This window comes from Rana temporaria, chromosome 8 (assembly GCF_905171775.1).
Source record: "Rana temporaria chromosome 8, aRanTem1.1, whole genome shotgun sequence".
Taxonomy (NCBI): domain Eukaryota; kingdom Metazoa; phylum Chordata; class Amphibia; order Anura; family Ranidae; genus Rana; species Rana temporaria.
Window position 1 is genome coordinate 85,315,769 of NC_053496.1, and position 25,848 is coordinate 85,341,616.

At 40.3% G+C, this 25,848-nt stretch overlaps 1 protein-coding gene across 3 annotated transcripts in view; it reads left to right on the forward strand.

Annotated features, from left to right (window-relative positions):
• Positions 1 to 25,403, forward strand: part of TNKS2 (tankyrase 2) — a 61,885-nt gene extending 36,482 nt beyond the window's left edge. For all 3 annotated transcript variants that reach the window (XM_040362134.1, XM_040362135.1, XM_040362133.1), the window contains exons 16-27: positions 71 to 290; positions 3,324 to 3,433; positions 5,381 to 5,569; positions 8,151 to 8,400; positions 9,993 to 10,075; positions 10,981 to 11,101; positions 13,293 to 13,390; positions 15,306 to 15,380; positions 15,495 to 15,600; positions 18,772 to 18,958; positions 20,672 to 20,828; positions 23,773 to 25,403. In XM_040362134.1, the coding sequence (XP_040218068.1) occupies positions 71 to 290; positions 3,324 to 3,433; positions 5,381 to 5,569; positions 8,151 to 8,400; positions 9,993 to 10,075; positions 10,981 to 11,101; positions 13,293 to 13,390; positions 15,306 to 15,380; positions 15,495 to 15,600; positions 18,772 to 18,958; positions 20,672 to 20,828; positions 23,773 to 23,835 (1,659 nt within the window). In that variant the 3' untranslated portion in view covers positions 23,836 to 25,403. The remainder of the gene's footprint in view (positions 1 to 70; positions 291 to 3,323; positions 3,434 to 5,380; positions 5,570 to 8,150; positions 8,401 to 9,992; positions 10,076 to 10,980; positions 11,102 to 13,292; positions 13,391 to 15,305; positions 15,381 to 15,494; positions 15,601 to 18,771; positions 18,959 to 20,671; positions 20,829 to 23,772) is intronic.
• Positions 25,404 to 25,848: the final 445 nt, after the last annotated feature.

Below are 25,848 nucleotides of genomic sequence, written 5' to 3' on the forward strand. Positions count from 1 at the left end.
ATTGGCCTCATTTTTTTGTAAGTAAATCACTATTGTTCATTAAGTGTTTAAATGGTTTTATTATAAACAGCATGGAGCTGATTCAACAAAAAAGAATAGAGATGGAAATACACCATTGGACCTGGTTAAAGATGGAGATACAGACATTCAGGATCTCCTCCGTGGAGATGCAGCCTTGTTGGATGCTGCCAAGAGAGGCTGTGCAGCTCGAGTGAAAAAACTTTGCACAGCTGAAAATGTCAATTGTAGAGATACACAAGGCAGACATTCTACCCCGTTACATTTAGCAGGTGAGTGTGATTATGCTTTCTCATAGGTATGTTTTGCAGCTGTTAACAGTAGTTTTTAGTCGAATACAGTAAAGAGTTCAAAAAGCAATTTGCTAATTCTTAAAGTAGAAGTAAACCCTCCTATCATTTTCAGCCCAGGAAGCTGCCATCTTGGCCTCTGTTTAATCTTCAACTGCCATGGTGCTGCACATGTGATCAGTTATGACTCCAGTCATTGGATAGTTTGACAGTTTGGTAGAGAGCACAACCAATGAAATGTTACATTTCTGGCACATGCCATAAATGTAACCGTTTCATCCATGGGTTTACTTCCGCTTTAAGTGCAGAAACCTTTAGCTCTTGTTCAGAATTCTTATTGTACTGGTCTTTAGCAGAATTGTCAGATTAGTTGCTAAAGGTAACTGCACATAAGAATGACCATTGTTTGTATTTTAAAAAGCCTAACATTCTAAAGAAGACCAAAATGTCTGTAGAACCTTTTCATTATGAGAGGTTTCAAAGCATTGTGATTTGTATTTTCCTCCAAAAGAATTGCGACTGTGGTAATTTATTTTTGAAATAGGTGTTGCAGATCACTGGCTCTATAGTCATTACAAACCATTTCTGATACCTGATGTGGCCAATGCAAAGATCCTATACTAACCATACCCTACAGACAGTACTTTTTATTGGCTTTGATTCCCATAGATCCTGGCCTATTTTTCTATCTCCAGGCTGCAGTAGACCCTGGCTTAAAGGATAAGGTCACCTTTTATTTAAAAAAAATAAAATAAAAATAATCGCATCTTTTTGCAGGTTAACATTTTTTTTTTTTTTTCTTGGGTACAGTGTACCAGGTGAGCTCATTAGCAGGGTGCTCTACAGGTCCAGGTCAGTGACCACCTAGGGGGGAGCGGTGTCCTTAAAGATCCTGCGGGGGCACACCCGCTGTGATGTGCAAAAGATCTGCCTGTTTGCCCTGCTACATAGCCCAGAGGAACTCGCCAGCCAATGTGAAACTAATGGGCAGTCTTTCTCCCTGGGTGTCCCCTTGCATTCTGGGGCTGTTTGTACACAGTGCTCCACCACAGTAGTGGTGCTTAAGAGTTGTGTGTGATGTGCAATGTAAGCGCAAGGATGACAAGTCCAGTTTTTCCTGTACCTATTGACAGGCAGCAGGTGTTGCAGCTTCATACAATCAGTGATTCTTGTCAGAATACAGCACAACGCCACAACTTTGTTGCAAATTCCTATCTCTTGTTAGTCTGAAGAAATCCCTGTTTTTTTTCCTCTGTGCTAAGTGAGGTCTAATGGGAGTGGTTTCAAAATTATCAACCAGCTGCTGCAGAATCGGGGAGGCTCTAATTAGGAAAGTTCCAGAGTCTGCATCCTGCATCCCTTTTAGACATTCTTTTCTATTGGGAGTATGTAAAAATTGAAATTTTTGTTGCATGGGTTTCCAAAAATATGACCTGTATCTTGGTATAGACTTCTGAGCTAATCACACAAGCAGAAAATGTTTCTGGGGGTGGGGGGTTGTTCTGCATTGCACTTTACAGAAAATTACAGAGCTGCAGATTGAAAAGAAAAGGTAATTTTTTTAATACCATTCAATTAGAATATTACTTGTCGCAATTGTATGAGAGATAGAGAGAGTGATCTCTATCCAGGACCGGACTGGGAGTAAAAACCAGCCCTGGAAAAAATTTCACACCAGCCCCATAGCATTACTATACCAGCCCAACATCATAACGTCATTATTTTCTTGTTCATAAAAGGGAAAACCATACATTTTGAAAGCACATTTGAAGAGCGTATTGTATAAAGATAAGACCGATATGAAAGCACAAAGGGCTAGGGAGAAATATATATTTATATAAAATTCTACAGGTTGCATGTTTTGAGTTAGAGGAGGACTAGGGCTAGAATTATTGCTCTCGCGCTACCAATTGCGGCGATACCTCACATGTGTGGATTGAATACCGTTTACATATGTGGGCGCTACTCACGTATGCGGTCGCTTCTGCGCGCGAGCTCGGCGGGACGGGTGCGTTTTCTGGCTCCTAACTTTTTTAGCTGGCTCCTAGATTCCATGAAAATTTGTCAAAGCCTGGGTTATTGACGTGCTGATAATTTTCAGCTGAAAATAGGATCGTCGGTGCAGATAATGACCGAATAATGAACTCTTATTCATTTAAATTGATATTAAAAAGTCGAATATAATACAATTTTGTATATAAAAAAAATGTCCATTTCGGTTTTGGTACCAGAATTTTCATTTTGGTGCACCACTACTTGCTACAAAACTGAGACATTGAAGTGGTTAGTTGTAAAGGCAGAAGGCTTTTTAATGCGTTCTGTGCAGAAGTCCCCCTAATACTTACCTGAGGTCATCTATTCAGTGATGTTGGAGTGTCTGCGCTGCCTGGGACACCCCTCCTCATTGGCTAAGACAGCAGTGTGGAGCCATTGGCTCCTGATGCTGTCAGCCAGTGAGGAGAGAAAGGGGGTTGGGCCGTGGCTTTGTGTCTAAATGGACACAGAGTTGTGGCTTGGGTACCCCCATAGCTTGCTGTGGAGGCACTCAACAGGAGGGAGGGGCCAGGAGAGCCATAGAGGGTCTCAAGTAGAGGAGGATCTGGGCTAATCTGTGCAAAACCACTACACAGGACAGACAAGTATAACATGTTTATTTTTAACAACAACAAAGCTAGTCATTGGTATGACTTAAACTGAGCTAGGAGGGGTTATGCCTGGACAAGAATTCTAGATTTATTTATTTTTTGGGCTAGAAGGTGCCAGAATAACCCAAGTAGTCATGAATTCTGTTCTCCTGTGCTGTAAAAGAAGGGGATTTTAAATGTACGCAAAAATCCTAATTTCCAATGGAGTTGCAGCATGAAATAAAGTGCCAGACAGGTGCAAGAATGTAAAGGCATTTATAATACTGACTTTTTTTTAATTTATTTTTTTATGTTAAACATTGACAGTACTGAGAAACCGCGTCGCACATCTTTGGAAACTGTATGCTTAAAATGTATTTCTATTTTTCAGCTGGTTACAACAACTTGGAAGTTGTGGAGTACCTGTTACAACATGGCGCTGATGTAAATGCACAAGATAAAGGGGGACTTATTCCACTGCACAATGCAGCATCATATGGGGTACATACAATTTTTTTTTTTTTTATCAAACTTGATTAATGCCTGGTTTGTAATTTTGAAGTTTTTTTTGAGAAAAAATATATATTCATGGTTTACTACCTGGCAGTATGACTAGCAATGTCGTATTACACCGCACTTAGAAGGCAAGCGTTGACTCTATGGCTGAATTGGTCACACAACAGAAACCCTAATTATATTGTTGGTAGGAAAAAAACATACATACTCCATGGAGAGAAGTCCTGGGATTGGCTTTGGATTGGACTTCTTGCAGAAGAAACACACCATGAGGACAATTCACTAAGACATTTTAAACCATTTTCTGGTACTGTTATCATATTAGAAAGCCATATACAATAAAAAATAGTCATTGGGACCTTGAACAAATTTAGTCTCAAAAAAACTATGCTATTTAACCTGGTTAAAAGAGCATGCTATATAAAAACATCAACCTATTAGGGGGCTGGTAGTCCTTGTCTCAGTACATATTTTCCACTGCAATTTTTTTCAATGTATGCGTTTGCCCCTCTCCCCATTAGGTCGTCACCCATGCATCCTTGGGACCTAAACCTGGTACTGTCTGTGTTGGCAGCCCTTTTCGTACAGGGAACCATACTTGATTCTTCACCACGACAGGGTTGTGTTACGACCTGTTCCATCCTTTTTGCCAAAAGTGGTGTCTGCCTTTCATTTCAATCAGGACATTCTTTTGCCGCCTTTTTTTCTCTCTGCTTCATTCGGCGGAAGAGAAACGAATGCACTCCTTGGATGTAGTGCGAGCAATCAGTTTATTTGTCTAGATCTGCAGAGATATGGGGATCAGACTCCTGGTAAAAAAAAGACCAGAGGAGGAGCAGGCAGCTTCTAAGACTTCCATTGCCCATTGGGTCCGTCAGTCATTTAGAAACGTAAAGCTCCTCCCTTCAGGCGAGAGATCATTCTACCAGGGGTGTAGAAACCTCCTGGGCTTTTTGCCATCAGTTATCTGTGGCTCAGATTTGTAAGGCTGCTACCTGGTCTTCAGGGCGTATTGTTCACAAAATGTTATCAAGTGGAAATTCGAGCAGCCGAGGATTCGGCTTTCGGCCACATGTGTACTGCGCTGCTGCCGTATAAAAACAAATGGCTATTGTTTGGCAGGGTGTCTCCCTCCCCTCAAGGCTATTGCTCTGGGACATCCCAGTGGGTAATGAATATTGGCCTAACCCTGTGTCCCAGAATGTCTGTAAAGAAAACTATTTTACAGGTAAGTGTGACAAAAAAATCTTTTTTTTCCCCCACATGCTTTTGGGAGACTTCTGATGTGTTTTTGCAAAATTTAGCAGGGCTTGGATGTTTTTCCTTGTATAAAAAGGCTTCAGTCTTGCCACTCTACCCCATCGCCCAGACATATGAAGAATACGGGAGATTGCTGTCACATGTACCACACAGCCAGTACTTGCCAGATATTCCTGCAGCTCCTCTAATGTTGCTGTAGGCCTCTTGGCAGCCTCCCCGACTAGTTTTTCTTCTCATATTTTCATACATTTTGGAGGGATGTCCAGTTTTTGGTAAGGTCACTGTTGTGCCATATTTTCTCCACTTGATATTGACTGTCTTCACTGTGTTCCATGGCATATCTAATGCCTTGGACATTTTGTACCCTTCTCCTGACTTATACCTTTTATCAATGAGATCCCTGATTTGGATGCTCTACGTGGCCTGGGCAGCAAGGGGGGTGTTGGTGCCCAGTAGGCAAGTAGTTAAGGTTTTCTTGCTACTTTTGTGAGTACAAGTATTTTGTTTTGTTGGAGCCAACACTGACTTTGTGTATTTTGTATTTGAATTTATTGATGGGTTCTCTAATGTGTAGCAGCCAAAACCCTAGCCTTACTTTTGTCTCCAGTATGGTATACCTTTGCAATGTTGGTACATGTTCCAATAACAAAACTTTGTAATTTTTTTTTTCAGCATGTGGATGTGGCTGCTTTACTTATTAAATTCAATGCTTGTGTGAATGCCACTGATAAATGGGCTTTTACCCCACTGCATGAAGCTTCTCAGAAAGGAAGAACACAGCTTTGTGCATTGCTTCTGGCACATGGTGCCGATCCTACACTGAAAAATCAGGAGGGGCAGACCTCCTTAGATCTTGTTACAGTGAGTATTCAAATTCCTTTTTGTGTTGCATTGACATTTTCTTGTTTGCAGTATTCCCCTTTTTATGATAGATTCTGAATAATCCTAAAACAATCAAGTTTGCAATTGCAACTCATCAAATTTCCTTTTGGCACAGGTTTTTTTTCCCCAAGGACATGCACATATTTTGATCCTCATGTTGCTAATTTGTGGGTTACTTTTGGATGTTGGTATTCAGATACAACTAGCACACCTTTTTTTTTGTTATTTATTTTTTAGTCTAACTGCAGTCTAAACATGCTTCACTGGTTTATTTTGCCTTATTTGCCTGTTCTAAAAACATAAATCAGAAAAAAAAATCTGCTGTTTACTTGGATGTGGTAATTTCTTCTTAGGCCTCATGCGTGCACGCGCACACACAGGGCCTGGATACAGCTTTGCGTGGTGGTGAACGACTTCATTGTGGCTGTTGGCCCCATGGCTCCCTGTACACTCGGTCTGCCTTGCGGCCTCCATGCAGGCTGCATAGCTGTATTCAGGTCACCAGGGATTGGGGGTTTCCCTCCTCCAATGGAGACCAGTGCTGTTTGTCGCTGTGGACTTCCACAACAGGCTCCTTCTCTCCCAATCATCGTGATTGTCATACAATCGGATTGTCCGATCCTAGATCTCGGTTTGTGAGCCCCTCATGGTCAGTCCAGGAACTTTTTATGGTTCATTTTATCACATCAACCATTTGGTTTCATAAGAACCTTGGCGACTGTGGTTAAGGCATCAATTGCGCGGGACATTGGTATAGTGTGTTGCGGTTTGTTTTTTGGTCCTGACTTCGTGGACACTCCTACGGCAAGATGCTTACCCAGGGTGGCACGGCTGAATGTGTTGCACTGATTTTCCCTCCCCCCATGGGTTAGGCTTTTTTGCTGTAGTTTTTATTTTTTTGCATTTTTAATTTTGGTATGGGGTTCCCTTCATGATCCTCGGAGCACAAGTCGGATCAGTTAAGATGACTCTCGTAGGGAACCATTAATTTTGACATGTCTTTTGACCTGTGCTTGGTAGTAATTGTATTTGGGAGTGAAAAATAGAGGCAGAGAAACGCTGCTAAACGCGCATTAACGCCAATGCAAAAGGCTACTAAGCACTTTTTTACAGCCAATGTTTCCTGGTGTCTGTACTGGCTTTGTAGCTTGTTTTTATTTATTTTTTTCTTTTATATATTTTTTTTTTTCCTAACGCCCTGTGTGCACGAGGACTTCTAAAATGCACTTGAACAATAGCTTTAATTATGTTGCTGGTTTCATAAAGTGACCAGTTATTTAAATTGGTAAATTAAGTAATTTTATGACAACATGTCTTCGGCATGTTTCTCTAGATTTGTTGTGTTTTTTTTTGTTTTTTTTTTTTATTGTGAATTTGGAATAGTAACGGTTTGGCCCTGACAAAAATGTAGCAATAATGTCATAATGCCTTTTTAACCCCCCTGGCGGTAAACCCGAGCGTGACTCGGGGTTGATTTTTTTTGCTAGGATCGGTAACCCCGAGTCACGCTCGGGCTGGACGTGCAGAGTGTGCAGCGGCGCGGCTTACCTTTCGCTGGATCCACAGGCAAGTTACTTACCTTGTCCCTGGATCCAGCGATGCCTCCCCGCTGTGTGAGCGAGCGGGACCTCCTCGCTCGATTCACAGTGTCCCCGTGTGCCGCCGATCTCCGTTCCCTGCGACGTTACGACGCACGGGAGCGGAGAACGGCGCCAAATTCTAAAAATTAAACAAACACATTACATACAGTATACTGTAATCTTATAGATTACAGTACTGTATGTAAAAAATACACACCCCCCCCCCCTTGTCCCTAGTGGTCTGCCCAGTGCCCTGCATGTACTTTTATATAATAAAATTTTTTCTTTCTGCCTAAAAACTGTAGATTGTCCAAAAGTGTCCCTTTATGTCAAAAATGGTTTTAGATCAGCTAGAAAACAGCGATAATAAATTATAATCACTTGCAGAAATGTGCGATAGCGATTTGTGGGGAAATTCGTCATAAAAAATAATAATAATGACAGCGACAATTCTGCAACTGAGCAAATTTCAGTGATTTTGAGTTGATTACATTATTGAATAATTTTTATTATAATTATATTATTATTTGTTATAATTATTTATTATATTATAATTTTATAATTTTGTTTTAAAAAAAAAATCATACCCGGGATGCCTACAAGACTCTTGCTTGGTCAGATTTAAGTGAGTTATTTCTAAAAATTACAGGCCTACAGTATAAAATGCCAAATTTCCTTGCAAAATAATTGTATCGCTTTTGGTACGTAATTCCAGACAGAATCATACCGCCAGGGAGGTTAATACCAAGATTGCAGGGATCTCATAGCAACTTAAACCTTTCATAAAGTAGAGCCCCAGTTTTGTATTTTCTTCTACAGCTTAATGCCAGGGATTAAAACATCTTTCAGGATCTGCCACTATACTTGTGTGTTAGAATTTGATATAGCTATTGTAATGTATAACTAGGTTTAAAAATTGTCAGATCTGTCAGGCTTTGGATTTGTGGCCCTTTTTTATTAATTTTTTGTACTTTGAACAGGCTGATGATGTACGTGCACTTCTAGGAGCAGCTATGCCTCCTGCATCTTTACCAGCATTTTATAAGCCGCAGCTTATCAAAGTTTCCCAGCCCACATCAACAACAACAGGAGTCTTGTCTTCAGTATCCTCAAGTCCACCCACTCTTTCTGCTGCCAGCAGCTTGGATAGCTTGGCCACCAGCTTTTCTGAATCGCAGTCCACAGCTAGCGGTGGAGCTGAGGGCACTGTAGCTTTGGAGAAGGATGAAGGTAACACACTTTTGGTGTTCTTTTTAAATATTTTTTAAGATATTCTGGCACATCGTGTGTGTAGATGGATAAATTAGATTCGTTAGATTGAGATAGATATACGAGGTGTGTCCAGAAAGTAATGACAATGCCATTTTAAAAGTTCCTTTTTATCAGGAAATTTTACAATAGAACATGGTCTCCTTCAAAGTATTTATCTTGTGAGTATACACAATGCTTCCAGCGATTCCTCGACTCTTTATAGCATCTCTGGAAGTCGTCAAGTGTAATTGCTTTTACAGCCTGCGTAGTGGCTCTTTGGACGTTATCCACATTGCCAAAATGGTGTCCTTTCACACCCTTCTTCATTTTTGGGAATATAAAAGTCACAAGGAGCCAACTCTGGGCTGTAGAGTGGATGAAAAACTCCAGTGACCAAGAACTTTCAGGTAAAATCTTTGCTTCACAGTTTGACTAGTACCGTATTTATCGCGGTATAACGCGCTCTGGCGTATACCGCGCACCCCCAAAGTGGCCCCCAATCCTGTGGGAAAAAAAGATTTTTTGTTTTTTTGTACTTACAGTTTTGGTGTCTTGCGCGGCGTCCATCTGCGGCCTCGTCGGGTCCGGCGTCCTTCTGCGGCTTCGGGCGTCCATCTTCGGCGGGTCGGGCGTCCATCTTCGGCGGGTCCGGCGTCCTTCTGCGGCGTCCTCCCGCTCGTTTCCCGCCACGACTTTGAATACTGCGCATATAGCGAGCGCAGTACACTCGTGAATCTTCGGGCAGGCTCGGGCGCCTCTCGCACTGACGTCCTGTACGCTCAGGACGTCAGTACGAGAGGCGCCGAGACTGCCCGAAGATTCACGAGTGTACTGCGCTCGCTATATGCGGGCGCAGTATTCAAACTCGTGGCGGGAAAGCGGGTATCGGCGTATATCGCGCACCCACGATTTTGCCCTGATTTTCAGGGCAAAATAGTGCGCGGTATACGCCGATAAATACGGTAGGTACAAATTACTAACGAACAATTCCACGAAAAAAAAAAAAAAAACAGTGATAGTGAGCCGTCAGTCACGGTTTGAGAACAGACCTCACTGCATTTATATTTTGTCCTGTTTTTGATGAAGAGGGTCATCCTGATCGTTGTTCATCTTCAATACCTTCCCGTCCTTCCTTGAAGGCCTTGTGCCATTGGTACCCATGTGCAGATGATAGCGCAGCTTCTCCATAGGCTTTCCTCGCCATTTCCTACATTTCTCATGCACTTTTACTCAACTGCACACAACATTGTATCATGTACTGCTGTCCCAAACTCGCTTGCGTTTTTCTTAAGGCACTTAAATAGGGCCTCACAAAGTCTCAATTCTGACAGGGCTGGAAAGCAATTGGTCAGTGTTATAACGTATATACCTGCCAGCTTCTTCCTTCACAGAGCCCAGGAAATTCTCATTATATTCTGGACACACACAGTATAGAGAGCAAAAGATATAGGTATATATGTTTTAATAGTGCCATGTATGTATTTATGTAAAGTTGAAACTACCCATATCGAGCAAGTCTGAAACGGAAGCTTCATTTTGTTCACTTTTTTTTCTCCATTTGTCTTACAAAGTTCCAGGAGTTGCTCTAAGCATTAATCATTTTTTGCGGAACCTTGGACTTGAACACGTGATTGAAATCTTTGAGAGAGAACAGGTAAGTTGTTATATACGATGGGTCTCAAATGTTTTTATTATCTTGGCATGGACTGAGCATTTGTTTTTCTACGTTATATTGCAAGATTTGTATGGAGGTTTTGCCCAAACAATTTGTTTTACTTCAGGTGTTTTGCCTTTTTAGTTTTTGTCTTGGTGACTTTTCTTTTTCTTTTGTTGGCACTGAAAAATGCATTACCCACCTTTTTGTAAAAATATAGTTGATGCACCCACAATGTTTTTTTTTTTTTTGCTAATTCTTTGCATTTAAAGACTTCTTTGCAATGTGTATCATAGATGCAAACTGCAGGCTCCTGTATTGTTTAGATTCCATCCGAGGTCCATACGGATTTACAGACCTACTGTTATAGGGCTAGAGGGAAGTAATCAATAGTGAATCAAACAATAGACTATGAGCTGGCGCTGTGTAAGTCCCTCTGCTTCTGTAGTCCTCCCACTCACATATTCTGTGAATGGTTGGCAGGGTCATGCACAGCCACGCTAAAATGTGTGTGTGTGTGTGTGTGTGTGTGTGTGTGTGTGTGTGTGTGTGTATATATATATATATATATATATATATATATATATATATATATTACAGTGTGTGCGTGTAGACTACTACCGGGATAAGCACCCCCACAATTTAGGCGAGGAGCAGTTTGATGGGGTTGTGGAATGTGACCTTGTCACACCCTGAAGATTTCATGTTAATGCTGCCATTTTATATTTTAGCAGTATTTTAAAATGCTTCATTGGTTTGTTCAAAAATCATTCTATTCTATATTTTGCAGCATACATTTTCTTTTAATATATCCACTCCCATTTGCATGATAAACACAGGAATGCTTGAATTTGGTCTAAAAATTTTTATATAAAAACATGTTGCCTGCCATGTCTGTTTTATAGATCACTCTAGATGTTCTAATTGAGATGGGACACAAGGAGTTCAAGGAGATTGGAATTAATGCTTATGGGCACAGGCATAAAATAATCAAAGGTGTGGAACGGCTCGTATCAGGCCAGCAAGGTAATTTAATATTTCTTCCAAAGTCTGGAATAACTTCTCAGAAAGTATCAGCGTGGAAAAGGTGGTTCTTTGTGATCTAATGACATTTATACCATGAGTCTGGCTCTTTTAACACTGTTGCTAGATAAAGCGAAAACAGAAGAAAAATAGGTTGCTCTTGCTGTAGCTGGTCACACTTGCATGCACACGTGCATATGATTGATGCGTTGTAGTAACAGGCGGTAAAATGAATGTGGTTTACCTTAGTGCCCTAACGGTGCCATTCAGTTTGAATGGCACTCGGCATACTAGTACAGAAGAAGTCAACACATCTGCACCAGAAAGCATGGCATGTGCATTGTTTTGTGGTGCATTTTTTTTTTTCCAAAAATCTTTTATTCATTTTTTTACAAAACAGTACAATTAATACAACATAAAATCAATATACAGACTGACATATATGGTCTCAAAATGTACCCTTTTCATTGAAAAAACATTAAAAACTGTATCTTCTTCTACCAGTACTACGTACTACTCCTGGATTTCTCCATTATTCCACCCCAGGGCCAATCCTTCCCTTTCCACTCTCCATGGGAGATACCCAGAGATAGGGCCACACTACCTGTACCTACTGTGAATGGAGGGGGGGGACATGTAAGAGAGAGAGAGAGAGAGAGAGAGGAAAGGAGAGAGAGAGGAGGGAAAGAAAAAAAAAAAAAAGCACTAAGTCCTGCTAGAATATAGTGAAAAGTGTAGGGATTAATCCCCTTATTGTGTATTTACTTGAGTGTACAAAACCAGGGGGGGTTATAAAAAAAAAAAAAATAAATAAAAAAAAAGAAAGACCCTAAGTCCCTCTAAAATATAGTGAAAAATATAGGGGTTAATTCCCCTTATTGTGCATTTACTTTAATATACAAAAACAAGAAGGAGTTGTGAAAGGAAAAAAAAAAAAAAAAAAGGAAACACTAAGTCCTACTAGAATATAGTGAGAAATGTAGGGGTTAATTCCCCTTATTGTGTATTTACATGAGTGTACCAAACCAGGAGGGAGTTGTAAAAAAAAAAAAAAAAAGAGAAAAAATGTGGTGCATTTTGGCAGAAAAAAAATCATCCCTGTTGGTGAGAACGGAAGCCATAGAACATTAGTCAGATTCCTTTTGTTCTTGCTTTGGAACTACGTTGGGTAGTGCTGCTGGTGTGAACAAGCCCTTATGGGAGTGCTCTGTGGGCATAATTGCTCATCTCACAAACTGTACCAGAACAGGTCAGTGGTGGTTGTAAGTTTTATTCAACTCTTTCAATTCTCTCATATCCAGGGCATCTTATTGAAAGTCTGTAAGTAACTTGCACCAATACATTTCAAGTATCCTTGAGCAATACCTGACCAGCATAGGTTGCACTGGAATACTCTTCAGGAAGCTTTGTCTGTAATTCTAGTAGTCATTCCCGATGCGAACATTGAATTGGTGCATGTTCAAAAATGTTAAATGTGGTTCTATAAAACAATACAAAGCTAAAATGTAAAATCGATATGAACATTCCCAGAAAAACATTGCACTAGCACTGCATAATTGATCCTTAAGCCCTGGGTAACACTGACTGTGGGAATGAAATCATGCAAATTCAGGCGAACTCGCACGATTTCATTCCTGCATGTCAGTCCCGATTTCAGGGGTGATTTCAGAGACATCTGTGTGGGTTTCTGCACAGATGTCAATGGAAATCACACCCCAAAATCGCCAAAGGTAGTACAGAAACTACTTTTGGGAATCGGTGGGATGCCGCAAATGCGGCGTCTCCCTGATTCGGACGGTGCAAATGCCACCGATTTTGGCATGCAATTTAACATGACATCTCCTCTTTTGAGACAGATAAAGGGATTGAGAACAGATATTCCCCAGTCCCATTCTCTGCAGCCTCAGCTGCACTGAAGATGAATGGACAGGAGACACAGAATCCTCCTCTATTCATAAACGGAAGCATCGTAAACAGTTATGATGCTTCGTTATGAATGGACAGTTGGTAATCACTGACTGTTCATTCAGAAAAGGAAAGAGCCGGTAAATGCGATTTACCAGCTCCTTCCTCCATTCTCCATACTGACAGATTTAGGACAGGAGTGGACCAGATATCCAAGAATATTCTGGACCTTTTTAGATTATTTATTTATTTTTATGTTTGATTTTTGATCCCTGTGCCTCCTTTTTAGGTTTGAACTCTTACTTGACGCTTAACAACTCTGGCAGCGGAACTATATTGATTGACCTAGCTCCAGATGACAAAGAATTCCTGTCTGTAGAAGAAGAGGTAAAAGCCTTTGTAGCCTTAAGATACTGCTAGATGGTAGAAATTGTCTTACCAGAATTGTTTCCATATAAATAACCAAAAAGCTGGCCATACATGGGTGTGTTTTTTTTTTTTTCTCCTTCGTTCAGCCAGCGGGTGAACTGACACTCGAGGTAGGTGGGGGAAACCTCTCCGCTGTGTCATTGTATTCAGACAATGGAAAGATTCAACTGCAGTGGCAATGCATGGATTGTAACTCGTCCATTCCCTGCTGAACAGGCCAAGTCTTGATACATATATGGCCAGCTTAACTTTGGCAAAACAATTATGCAAACTGCCAATAATTGTACGTGGCTATTTGAGTTTTTCTTTAAAAAAAAATATTCTCTCCACATACCTGGGCAATTGAAAATGAGCCTATTGTAAACAAATCTATAAGCAGAGAAAAAAATGTAAGTGACAACTGCACATGTAAAGTCTTAGTAGATTCAGTTGGCAAAATCTTACCTTTTCTGTTGAAATAAAGCTTGGCCACACCCCTTTCTTGAGCCCTCTATTCTTTAATATGATGGTGACCTCATTGACCAGTAGGATGGATGGGAGCTGGGAGGAGCAGGACCAAGCCCAGCTTTTATAGGAAATGTTGAATTTTTAATAATGCCTTCAGCAGGGTTTGACAAATTTGCTTGGAATCTAGGAGCCAGCTAAAAGTTAGGAGCCAATAAATGCACCCCGTCCCGCCAAGCTCGCACGCAGAAGCGAACGCATACGTGAGTAGCACCCACATATGTAAACGGTATTAGAACCACACATGTGAGATATCGACACGATTGGTAGAGCGAGAGCAATAATTCTAGCCCTATACCACCTCTGTAACTCAAAACATGCAACGTGTAGAATTTTTTAAACGTCGCCTATGGAGATTTTAAAGGGTAAAAGTTTGTCGCCATTCCACGAGCGGACGCAATTTTGAAGCGTGACATGTTGGGTATCCATTTACTCGGCGTAACAATATCTTTCACAATATAAAAAAATGGGGCTAACTTTGCTGTTGTATTATTTTTTAATTAAAAAAAGTGTTTTTTTTCCCAAAAAAAGTGCGCTTGTAAGACCGCTGCACAAATACGGTGTGACAGAGTATTGCAACGACCGCCATTTTATTCTCTTGGGTGTTAGAATAAAAAATATATATAATGTTTGGGGGTTTGGGGGATGGCAGTGAAAAACACATCAGAACTGCTGTTTCTTGCTACTTGTAATGTAACCTGTAATGCCAACGGCCACCACAAGATGGCCACTCCTAGATTCCTTCTGCTGGCTTCAGCTTCCTTCTGTGAAGGCCGCAAAGCCACGGCCTCAATTACCCGCCGCGATCATGCCCCGCGCCGGCCGGTAATTGAGGCCGCGGCTTTCTGCAGCCCTAAGCTTCCCCAGGCGCCAGGTCACAATGTCGCAATTGTGACCTGGCGCCTGGATTTTGTCGAGGCCTGGCCTTCAGCTTCCTTTTTATCTGGATCTCCTGGTCCTGTGTATATACTTTTATTGGAAAAAAAATATATATTATATATATATATATATATATATATATATATATATATATATATATATATATATATATATATATATATATATATATATATATATATATATATATATTTATATATATATTCTTTCTTTGTTAACTTTCACAAAACTGAAAGAAAAAAAAAACATTACAAATATACTACTTTTGTTTAAATCATTATGAAGTCCTGCCTGATCCTAATTTGCTCTGTTAACTTGTCAAATTCGAAAATGAACGGTTGATCTTTTTAGTCTGTTTGCTTGAAATTGGTGCCTTCCACATCCTTTTTAGTTCTCTAGTCATTATTTCAAAATCTTGTGCTGTGATATCTGAAGTGAAATGTAATGTTAGAATGGGTTAATGTTTTGTCAGATGCAAAGTACTGTCAGAGAGCACAGGGATGGAGGACATGCTGGCGGAGTCTTCAACAAATACAATATATCAAAGGTATGTAGATGGATAATAATGCTTTTCTTGTCGTGTGTGTGTGTGTGTGTGTGTGTTTTTGTAAAAAAAAAAAACAGCAACTAACCCTAGTACTATGTTCCAATGTTGCTACAGATTCAAAAGGTATGCAATAAGAAACTTTGGGAGAGATACACACACCGGCGAAAAGAGGTTACAGAGGAAAATCATAATCATGCAAATGAAAGGATGCTATTTCATGGTAAGCCTAAAAATCTGGGTTGAAGGAAACTACTACACATTAACCACTTCAATATCTTCAGCTTTCAGTGCTATCACGTTTTGAATGACAATTGTGCAGTCATGCGACGCTGTACCCGAACAATTTTTATAATTCCCCCCCACAAATGGAGCTTTCTTTTGGTGGTATTTGATCACCTCTCCTGCACTGATGGACACTATTGCGGCTGGCACTGATGAGATGGCATTATATGTAGCACTTTTAGGCTGCACAGACGGCCGCTCGTAGGCAGCACGGACGGGTGGCACGGATTAGGGGCGCTGGCAGGAATCACTCTTGGGCACACAGTGCCATCCCTAATGGGCAATGATTGCCACCCCTGGTGGGCATACTTGTGGGGGGGGGGGCTGCACTTAGGGTTGTCCCGATACTAGTATCGGGACCGATACCGAGCATTTGCCCGAGTACTTGTACTCGATGCAAATGCTCCGATGCTTCACCTCACACATGTGCCATGAATGCAGCCTCACATGTGCCATGAATGCAGCCTCACATGTGCCATGAATGCAGCCTCACATGTGCCATGAATGCAGCCTCACATGTGCCATGAATGCAGCCTCACATGTGCCATGAATGCAGCCTCACATGTGCCATGAATGCAGCCTCACATGTGCCATGAATGCAGCCTCACATGTGCCATGAATGCAGCCTCACATGTGCCATGAATTCAGCCTCACATGTGCCATGAATTCAGCCTCACATGTGCCATGAATTCAGCCTCACATGTGCCATGAATGCAGCCTCACATGAGATGGGACTTCCAATAGAGACGCTGCTGAGTAAAACAGGAGCTTCTCTTCATGTAATCTGACGGCGCTTGTCCTGTTTCCTCCAAGGCAGCGCCAATAAATACAGTATATATCTTTTGTGGCCCTATACATATATCCAAATCCCCAGGGGGGCCATATTAAATGGGCCGCATTTGGCCCCCGGGCCGGACTTTGGACATGCCTGGTTTAGAGCCACCACAGCACAAGCTGCTACCACACGTGCACAGCCACCAGCAATATGGTTCCCCTCTAATGCCCTGTACACACGATCGATCAATCCGATGTGAACGGTCTGATGGATTTTTCCATCAGTTAACCGATGAAGCTGACTGATGATCAGTCGTGCCTACACACCATCGGTTAAAAAACCGATCGTGTCAGAACGCCGTGACGTAAAACACAACGTCGTGCTGAAAAAAATTAAGTTCAATGCTTCCAAGCATGCGTCGACTTGATTCTGAGCATGCGTGGATTTTTAACCGATGGACGTGCCTGCAAACGATCGTTTTTTTTTTCTATTGGTTAGGTATCCATCGGTTAAATTTAAAACAAGATTGACATTTTTTTAACCTATGGATAAATAACTGATGGGGCCTACACACGATCGGTTTGGTCTGATGAAAACGGTCCATCAGACCGTTCTCATCGGTTTGACCGATCGTGTGTACGCGGCATTAGACTGCTTTCGCTGGGGAAGAGCATGCACCACCAGGAGGCTGTATATTTTGTTGGTCTGGGAAAGTCTGTGGCCGCCTAAACAATCAGAAGCTTGTGTCTAACTTAGGTCTGTTATACAGTATTTGAAAATATAACTTCAAAGTGGGGGGGAAGAGGAATCGTATATGGAAGGTTGAACTTCTGTTACCATGTAGAGTCCTTTGGTACTGTGCCAGATGAGTTATCTCGTTTTCAACAACTGTTTCTATAGTTAATAGTTCTCTGGTCTTGCTGAGTCTGAATCAATTTCTAAATAAAACAAAAATGGTCATGACCATCTATTCACAATGATTGCCATACTTTCGTTAGTCTGTGTTGCGGGCAACAAAATATTCAAGATTTTGGAGACAATTGATTAAATGCTTCTGATTTGTATGCTATAAATCCTGATACACGGCCTACTTTGAAATATAAAACAAGTACCGGTACTTGGCATATGAGCTTATGTTCCTTATCTTGGCAGTTTTCCAAGTTCCTTTCCATTTAAAAAAAGACAGATAATGTCTGACTTCTGTCGTAAAAAAGAATACATGCACACCCGCTAGGGGTGCAACGGATCAAAAAACTCTCGGATCGATCCTCTGATCAGAGTCACGGATCGGATCATTTTTCGGATCAGCAAAAAACAAATCTTGTTACACCCGCCGGAGTTTTCAGTTATTTTCACAGTTCTTTTCAACACAAAAACGGAGCTTATATACAGTGTATGTAAATCTGACGGACTGTTTACATGTTTAAATTTTAAAAGCAGCATCAAACCTGCTGACCTTGCATGCTTCCTAATGTGACAGAACACCTCTGATTTTGACATTTACCTAAATGTGAAATATGAAAATCAGAGGTGTTCTGTCACATTAGCAAGCATGTAAGTTTTTCTGCTGCTTTTAAAATTTGACATGTAAACAGTCAGTTGGATTTCCAAATACTGTATTTAAGCATATAAGCTCCGTTTTGTGTTGAAAAGAACTTTGAAATCTCAAACTCCGTTGGGTGTAACAAGATGTTCGCTTGCCCCTTCTCACTATCATTATTGTGTGGGGTGGAGCAAGATGGCGGTGACGAAACTTCACTTCCTGACGAGACAGCCGCCAAGTGCACCAAGATGGCCGGAGCTAGGCCGAAGCCAACGACTTTCCTATGGCCGAAGCTGCGGAGCGCTCCGGATTGCGTGGTGTGCCGATCCGAACAGGGTGACCCGTTTGGATCACGGATCGGTCACGATCCGTTGCTCCACTAACACCCGGTTTGCTGAAGCAGGCACCATCATAGGCCAGCCAGCCACTGTGACATTTCTTCTTTATCACTCCAGTTGAGGGCATTGCTGATTGGCTGAATTTGAAGTGAGTCCACTCCGACAAACAGGTAAGTATTTCAGAACTCAGGTGTTTTTCTTCGTTTTGGGAACAGTGGGCTGAAAGTTCTTTTTGACTCAGATTTGACAACTGTTTGTCCTGCACTGTTGAAGTGAAGTTCTCCCATATGGACTTTTGAAGTGATGATGCTTGAATGAAACAGACGTTGCAATAGCTTTCATGCACATTAAGGCAGGTGCCCACAAATACACCCAATAGTGGTAGCTTATGCTGGTTGGAAAAAAATGTGGTGTTTGCTGTAATAACGTTTATTTTATTTATTTTTGTTACAGGTTCTCCATTTGTAAACGCAATAATTCACAAAGGGTTTGACGAAAGACATGCTTACATTGGTGGGATGTTTGGAGCTGGTATATATTTTGCCGAAAACTCTTCAAAAAGTAACCAATATGTCTATGGGATAGGAGGTGGAACGGGCTGTCCGGTGCACAAAGACAGATCTTGTTACGCTTGTCACAGGTGTGAACATTTGCTGTAAATGTACATATGCTGGGATTTTATCTCATCAGCGTGTATTAGAATAAGTGCTGAATTAAATTGCCATAAAAAAATAAAGATTTTAAGTCCATTGAGGGACAAAAGTATAGCTTGGTCTTGTGGGTTATACTATAGGTAGCAACATAGCCCACACGAATTACTAATTCCTCTTTCCCTTAATGGACAGTAAAAAAGATGAACTGTAGACATCTGTATAAGTAAAACAGCTGGACCTGGTTTTATGAGTGTGGCAGCCATTTAATTTACCTTGCCTGGCTTCAGTTGTTGTTATGAATTGGCTTCTGTGTGTTTTGTATATGCTTTGTGACCTACATTCCAGTGGAATGTCTCTGTTTAAGAGTACAACACCTTATAATGAATAGAGATTGCAGGTGCCACGTTGCCAGTAATATGAAAACAAATAAAAAAAGTGATTTCACAAGTGACATTTGACCACCATGGCAACCTTTCGGTGGTGTTTTTTTTTTCCTTTTTTCTTTCTTTCCTTTTTATTTTGTATATTGCCGACCTTGGTTTTTATCTCAACAAAGAATTAACCGTATATAATATATAATTTTATTTTTTTCTCGTAAATATAATTTCTGAACAGGACATCAGTCTATCTCTAGAACAATTTATTTTCATACAATATAGGTTTTATTTCTCTTAACATAAGGAGGATTAGGGCCTTAAGAAGTCTCTTAAGGAGGATTAGGGCCAGGACACCCTTAGATAGTTGCAAACTCAATTGACAGACTCTTGAGACTTCAATAGGAGGACAGCCATGCAGGGAAAGGCCTCCAGCAAGAAGCCACCTCTGCACGTGCAGGAATGCTGTCTCCTATGGCAACAGTCTTTAACAGTTCCTAACTCGCCGTTAAACAATTCTTTCAGCTTCACTACAACCTCTCCTTGTAGTTCTTCACCACTGAGCTGCCTATCTCTCACTAGACCCTCTGATACGCTAACTCTGAACCGTACGTGCCACTATCCATGTTGTATAGTGATCTAAATGGTTATACCGGCTGGGCACTATGCAACCAGCCTGTATGAACATAGAGAATTGTTTTTTACCCAACGATTAAAAGTGTCCCTAATTTTTCACACACATTCTTTTTTTATACCCACTTTAATTTCCAGTTATTAGCCCAAACAACAATCTTTGAAATCTTAAGCACATGATTACAAGACTAGGCACATATCTTGGTCAAAAAACAGTGCCAATTTAATCGTTGATCGTTTTATTGTGGCTCCAATCACATCTCACTTCCACGCCATGTAGGGCTACCATGGCCAGTAGGCTTCCTGATGACGTAGCAATCCTGACACGTCACTTCCGGATCCCAGCTTCCAGTTTCTCTCTCGTAGGGAGTGGAACGTACGCCGGCAATTATTTTGACGTATGGATTTATCATTTCACCAATTGGTTTAATTATTGTTGCACTATATTATATATACTATGTTGCACATGTTTACTTTATTCCATGGTAAATGGTCTTAAAACAGCATGTACATAAATTCATAGACCTATTTAGTGCCCCCTAACATCACTTTTCAAACTGAAGGGACATTGCAAATAGTTTCCCAAGTCAAATTTCTGAAGGATTTTTGTTCACTATGTAATGTATGGTATAAAGTCTAAGTATTTGTTGTTCATGAAATAATATATCTTTTTTTTTTTTTTTTTTTCCATAGACAGTTGCTGTTTTGTCGCGTGACATTGGGAAAATCATTCTTGCAGTTCAGTGCTATGAAGATGGCACACTCTCCTCCTGGTCATCATTCAGTAACTGGGCGGCCTAGTGTTAACGGTCTTGCTCTAGCAGAGTATGTCATCTACCGGGGAGAGCAGGTAACAAGGAGTTTTATTTGTAACGCTTAACATTTTGACAGAGTTGGATTAACGTGATTTGATGCCACATGTGTGTAATATAATCTGTGTGTGTGTGTGTGTGTATGTATATGTGTGAGATATATATATATATATATATATATATATATATTAAAAAAATATATATTACACACACCCATGCTTATGCTCATAAGTTTATTTACCCTGGCAGAATGTATGATTTCTTGGCCATTTTTCAGAGAATATGAATGATAACACAAACTTTTCTTTCACTTATGGTTAGTGTTTGGCTGAAGCCATTTACGATCAATTAACTGTGTTTACTCTTTTTAAATCAAAATGGCAACAGAACTTGGCCAAATGACTCTGAGCAAAAGTTTACATACCCCAGTTCTTAATACCGTGTATTGCCTTTAACACCAATGACAGTTTGAAGTCTTTTGTGGTATTTGTGGATGAGGCTCTTTATCTTCTCGGATGGTAAAGCTGCCCATTCCTCTTGGCAAAAAGTCTCCAGTTCCTCTAAATTATTGGGATGTCTTGCATGAAGTGCATATTTGAGATTTCCCCAGAGTGGCCCAATGATATTAAGATCAAGAGACTGAGATGGCCACTCCAGAACCTTCACCTTTTTTTTGCTGTAACCAATGACAGGTCAACTTGCCCTTTGTGTTTTGGATCATTGTCATGTTGGAATATCCAAGTACATCCCATTCGCAGCTTCCTGGCTGATGATTGCAAATGTTCCTCCAGTATTTTTTTTGATAACATACTGCATTCATCTTGCCATCAATTTTTGACTAAATTTTCTTGTGCCTTTTGTATCTCACACTTCCCCAAAACATCAGAGATCCACCTCCGTGTTTCACAGTAGGAATGGTGTACCTTTCATCATAGGCCTTTTTTACATGAAGCGTTTCTGGTTGTGGCCCAAAAGCTCAATTTTGGTCTCCTCGCTCCAAATGACTTTATGCCATAAGGTTTGAAACTTGTCTCTGTGCTGTTTGGCATATTGTAAGCGTAATATTTTGTGGAATTTGTGTAGTAATGTCTTTCTTCTGGCGACTCGACCATGCAGCCCATCTTTCTTCAAGTGTCTCCTTATTGTGCGTCTTGAAACAGCCACACCACATGTTTCATTTGAAGTTATTTGTGGGGTTTTCTTTGCATCCCAAACAATTTTCCTGGCAGTTGTGGCTGAAATTTTATTTGGTCTACCTGACCGTGGTTTGGTTTTAACAGAACCCCTCATTTTCCACTTCTTGATTAGTTTGAACACTGCTGATTGGCATTCTCAATTCCTTGGATATATTTTTATATCCCTTTCCTGTTTTATACAGTTCAACTACCTTTTCCCGCAGATCCTTTGACAATTCTTTTTCTTTTCCCAAGAGTCAGAATCCAGAAACATCAGTGCAGCACTGGATGAAAGATGCAAGGGTCTGTCAGGAGTCAAGAAACGCATTGGCCTTTTTTACACACACACACACACACACACACACACACTAATTACAAGCAACCAGATCACAGGTGAGGATGGTTACCTTTTAATAGTCATTCAAACTCCTTTGCCCTGGTTCACATAGATGCTACTTTGAAATCGTGCTACTTCACTTGAAGTAGCATGATTTCAAAGTAGCAAGATCAGTGCAATTTCAGCTGCTACTTGATAGACATCCGTGTGGCTTCATGCATAGATGTCTATTGCAATCGCACCTGAATTCGACAAAAGTAGTGCAGGAACTACTTTTGCAAATCGGTGTGGCACCGATTGGAACAGTGCCATTGCCTCCAATAGTCTGCATCTTGTCATGGGATTTGATTTCTCAAATCGCATGACAAATCCCTCCAATGTAAACCTAGGCTTTCTGTCAACTTGTGTGCATGTTATCGGGCCAAAATCACCGGGGTATGTAAACCCTTTGATCAGGGTCATTTGGGTAGTTTCTTTTGTCATTATGATTTAAAAAGAGTAAACACAGTTGATAATAAATGGCTTCAGCCAAACATTAACCACGAGTGAAAGAAAGGGTTTTTGTTATTCATATTCTCTGAAAAATGGCCAAGAAAGCATCAATTCTGACAGGGTATGTAAACCTGTGTGTGTGTGTGTGTGTGTGTGTGTGTGTATATGTATGTGTGTGTGTATGTATGTATATATATGTGTATGTGTGTGTATATATATATATATATATATATTCTCTTCCTCTTTCCATGAACGGGAAACGGTGGTGCATAAAGAGTCATGCACAAATAAAAATGTTTATAAAGCAGTGAATGTGGCTGTCTGCATGTGAATTACTGTCATTTTAAAACTCTTGCATCAGGAGGATACATCTGCATTTTTTTTTATAGTTACTGTATTTATTGGCATATAACACACACTTTTTTTTACCCTGAAAATAGAGGGTAAACTGTGCCTGTGTGTTATACGCAGGGGGGCTGTGGAAAGTTATTTTCCTGAAACTTCCCTCTTAAAGTTAGGGTGCGTGTTATACGCCTGTGCGTGTTCTACGCCGATAAATATGGTAAATGGTGTATTTCTGTAGTTTTAGCATTTTTTTTCTGCCATCATTCTTTTAAATTGGAAACGTACATAATTTCCCGCCTCGCGCGCGGCTGAACCCCACTTTCCTGAAAAAGGGTTCCTCAAAGTCTGCTTGGAAATTGGCACTTCCAGAGTGTCCATCACCTTGGTCTCTCCTGCTGACTTTTACATCACTACTGTAGCCTAGAATTCTGTAGAGATCAGCAGGAGGAACCTATGAAATGCGGCTCAGAAGATCAACATCTTAAAAGTTTCTTGGCTTAGGACCATTTATTAGCATCAGTTGGTAGGAAAGGAAATTACATGTGGACCTTTTTCTTGGAAACTAGTATAGTGACAGGGTTGCTTGAATGAACACATGTATAAATGGACTAACAACCTCTGATCTCTCTATAGGCCTACCCAGAATACATAATAACATATCAAATAGTGAAGCCTGACACTGCAGCAGAAGGATAAGTACAAAGCCCTGGAGCAGCCGGACTTCCATGTGGAACCAGAATGTTTGTTTGTGATGGCCAATCGGAAAGACCTAAATAAACAATGTGAATACATTGTGATATTTTCAGAGACTAAAGCTTTAAAAATGTTTAGTGTATTTCCTAAACATTCACAAAATACTTTATCAGCACTTTAACAGACACCATTCTTGATATAAAAATGGGTTTGTCTATATTTAACTCTACACAAAGAAACCTATTTCGTTAACTTGAATTTTAAATCCTGTCTTTTTTCTTTTCCTTTTTTGTTTTAATACAACAAATTTAAGCAACTAACTGCATTCATTATAATTCCTGTAAAAAAAAAAAGAAGCAAACTCGCATTACTGAGACTGTGTCTTTTATAACACAAATCTTTACACTGAATACAGTTAGTTTGTAAAACTGTAAATAAGAGCTTTTGTACTGGCCTTGTATTTATTTACATTGCTTTGTAATATAGTCTTTTGAAATGGCAATCTTGTACAAAAAAATAAACGTGTATGTAATTTTATGGGATTGAAGCTTTGAGTACCACGTGCTGGCCGTAATGTATTAAGGGCAAGGGCAGATTCATTCATTTCAGATACGACTTGACCCTGACAAAATGTACTTGATGTTTCATATGTGATCTTTTGGTATAAAAGTACACCATAAAGCAAGACTGGTATCAATTTTTAACTTCAGCACATCAATCAAATCTAACTTTCTTTTTTTTTTTTATTGAGCCTTTTAAAAACTTAAAACTACCAGCAGATATTGTCTGTTTTATCCCTCTTATGGTGGCGAGTATAAGGAACATGTGTCAACAGGCTTTGTTTGCTGCAGACAAATTCTTATACAAGATTTGGGATTGTGAAAAAGGTTATGGAGGTCAAATGCACCTGTCAGATTCTAATCTCTGAAGTGTACGATTATGATCCTATCTTCATAAGCCCAAAGCTGTTCCAGGACCTTTTGACGTACAAATAGGAATTTTTATAAGAGCCATACAACCTGAATATACGTTGTTCTTTAAAACCCACTTCTACAACAGCAAGTATACAAATAAATTGATTAGTTGTGGCTTGTCCTATCGAGGCATTTTCTGCTGGCATCCACCATATGTTACTGGGAACCCACAGATAGGTAATTATTGTTCAAGCAGCAATAAAAAGGATAGGGGCATGGCTAGGATCTCACTAGATTTCTGCCTGAAGGAGGAATATTTGTAATTGACATAGGGAAGAATAGTGGACCTTTTCATTTCCAATAAACCCAAAATCTACCGCATTCAAAATAATGTGTTTTTAATGCATCTAAAAGTCCAAATTAACCCTAGATTTGGCCATACTGTCTTCTTTTGTTTAGCTTGTTAAAGGCCCTCTGCTGAGCTGTTGTATTATGACAACTGCTGCCAGAGGTTGTCAGAATTCCCAAACAGCAGCTTCATCTGATTGGATGCTTCTGCTATCTGCAAAAAAAAGGAGCAGCAGGCTCCTTTTGCCAATTGTTGATTGACTTTTCCTGAATGGAGCTGCCAGGGCCAACCACTGAGTTTTTTTTTTTTTGTCTGGTTCATCAGGAACCGGCTGAGAAATTTGCTCCGCGTATGGCCAGCGTATGTAACTAACTATAGAATTGGAGACTGTTGGGGTCATCCGCCTTGAAATGTAGAGGAATAGTGTTAAGCATAGACTTGGTACCAGCCTGAGGCTGGTTATTTCTTGCCAATGCTTAGGGACGTGTCGGCAACTGATTGTAGCCAAGCAAGCAGATTATTATTATTTATTTTAATCTGGTGATTTAAAACTTCCCGATTGTATAGTTGGGCTGCTTTTTGTTTTTTCAGGTACGTTAATACCATTTTTATTTTATTTTATTTTTCTGTGCCTCAAGACCTCTTCCTAAACAATCATAATCCTGTATTTGAAAGATGAGCTAGGTTTGACCAGTGGTTGAAAGGTTTTGGTTACAATGTGACTGATCTCTTTAAAACGCATAGGAATTCATG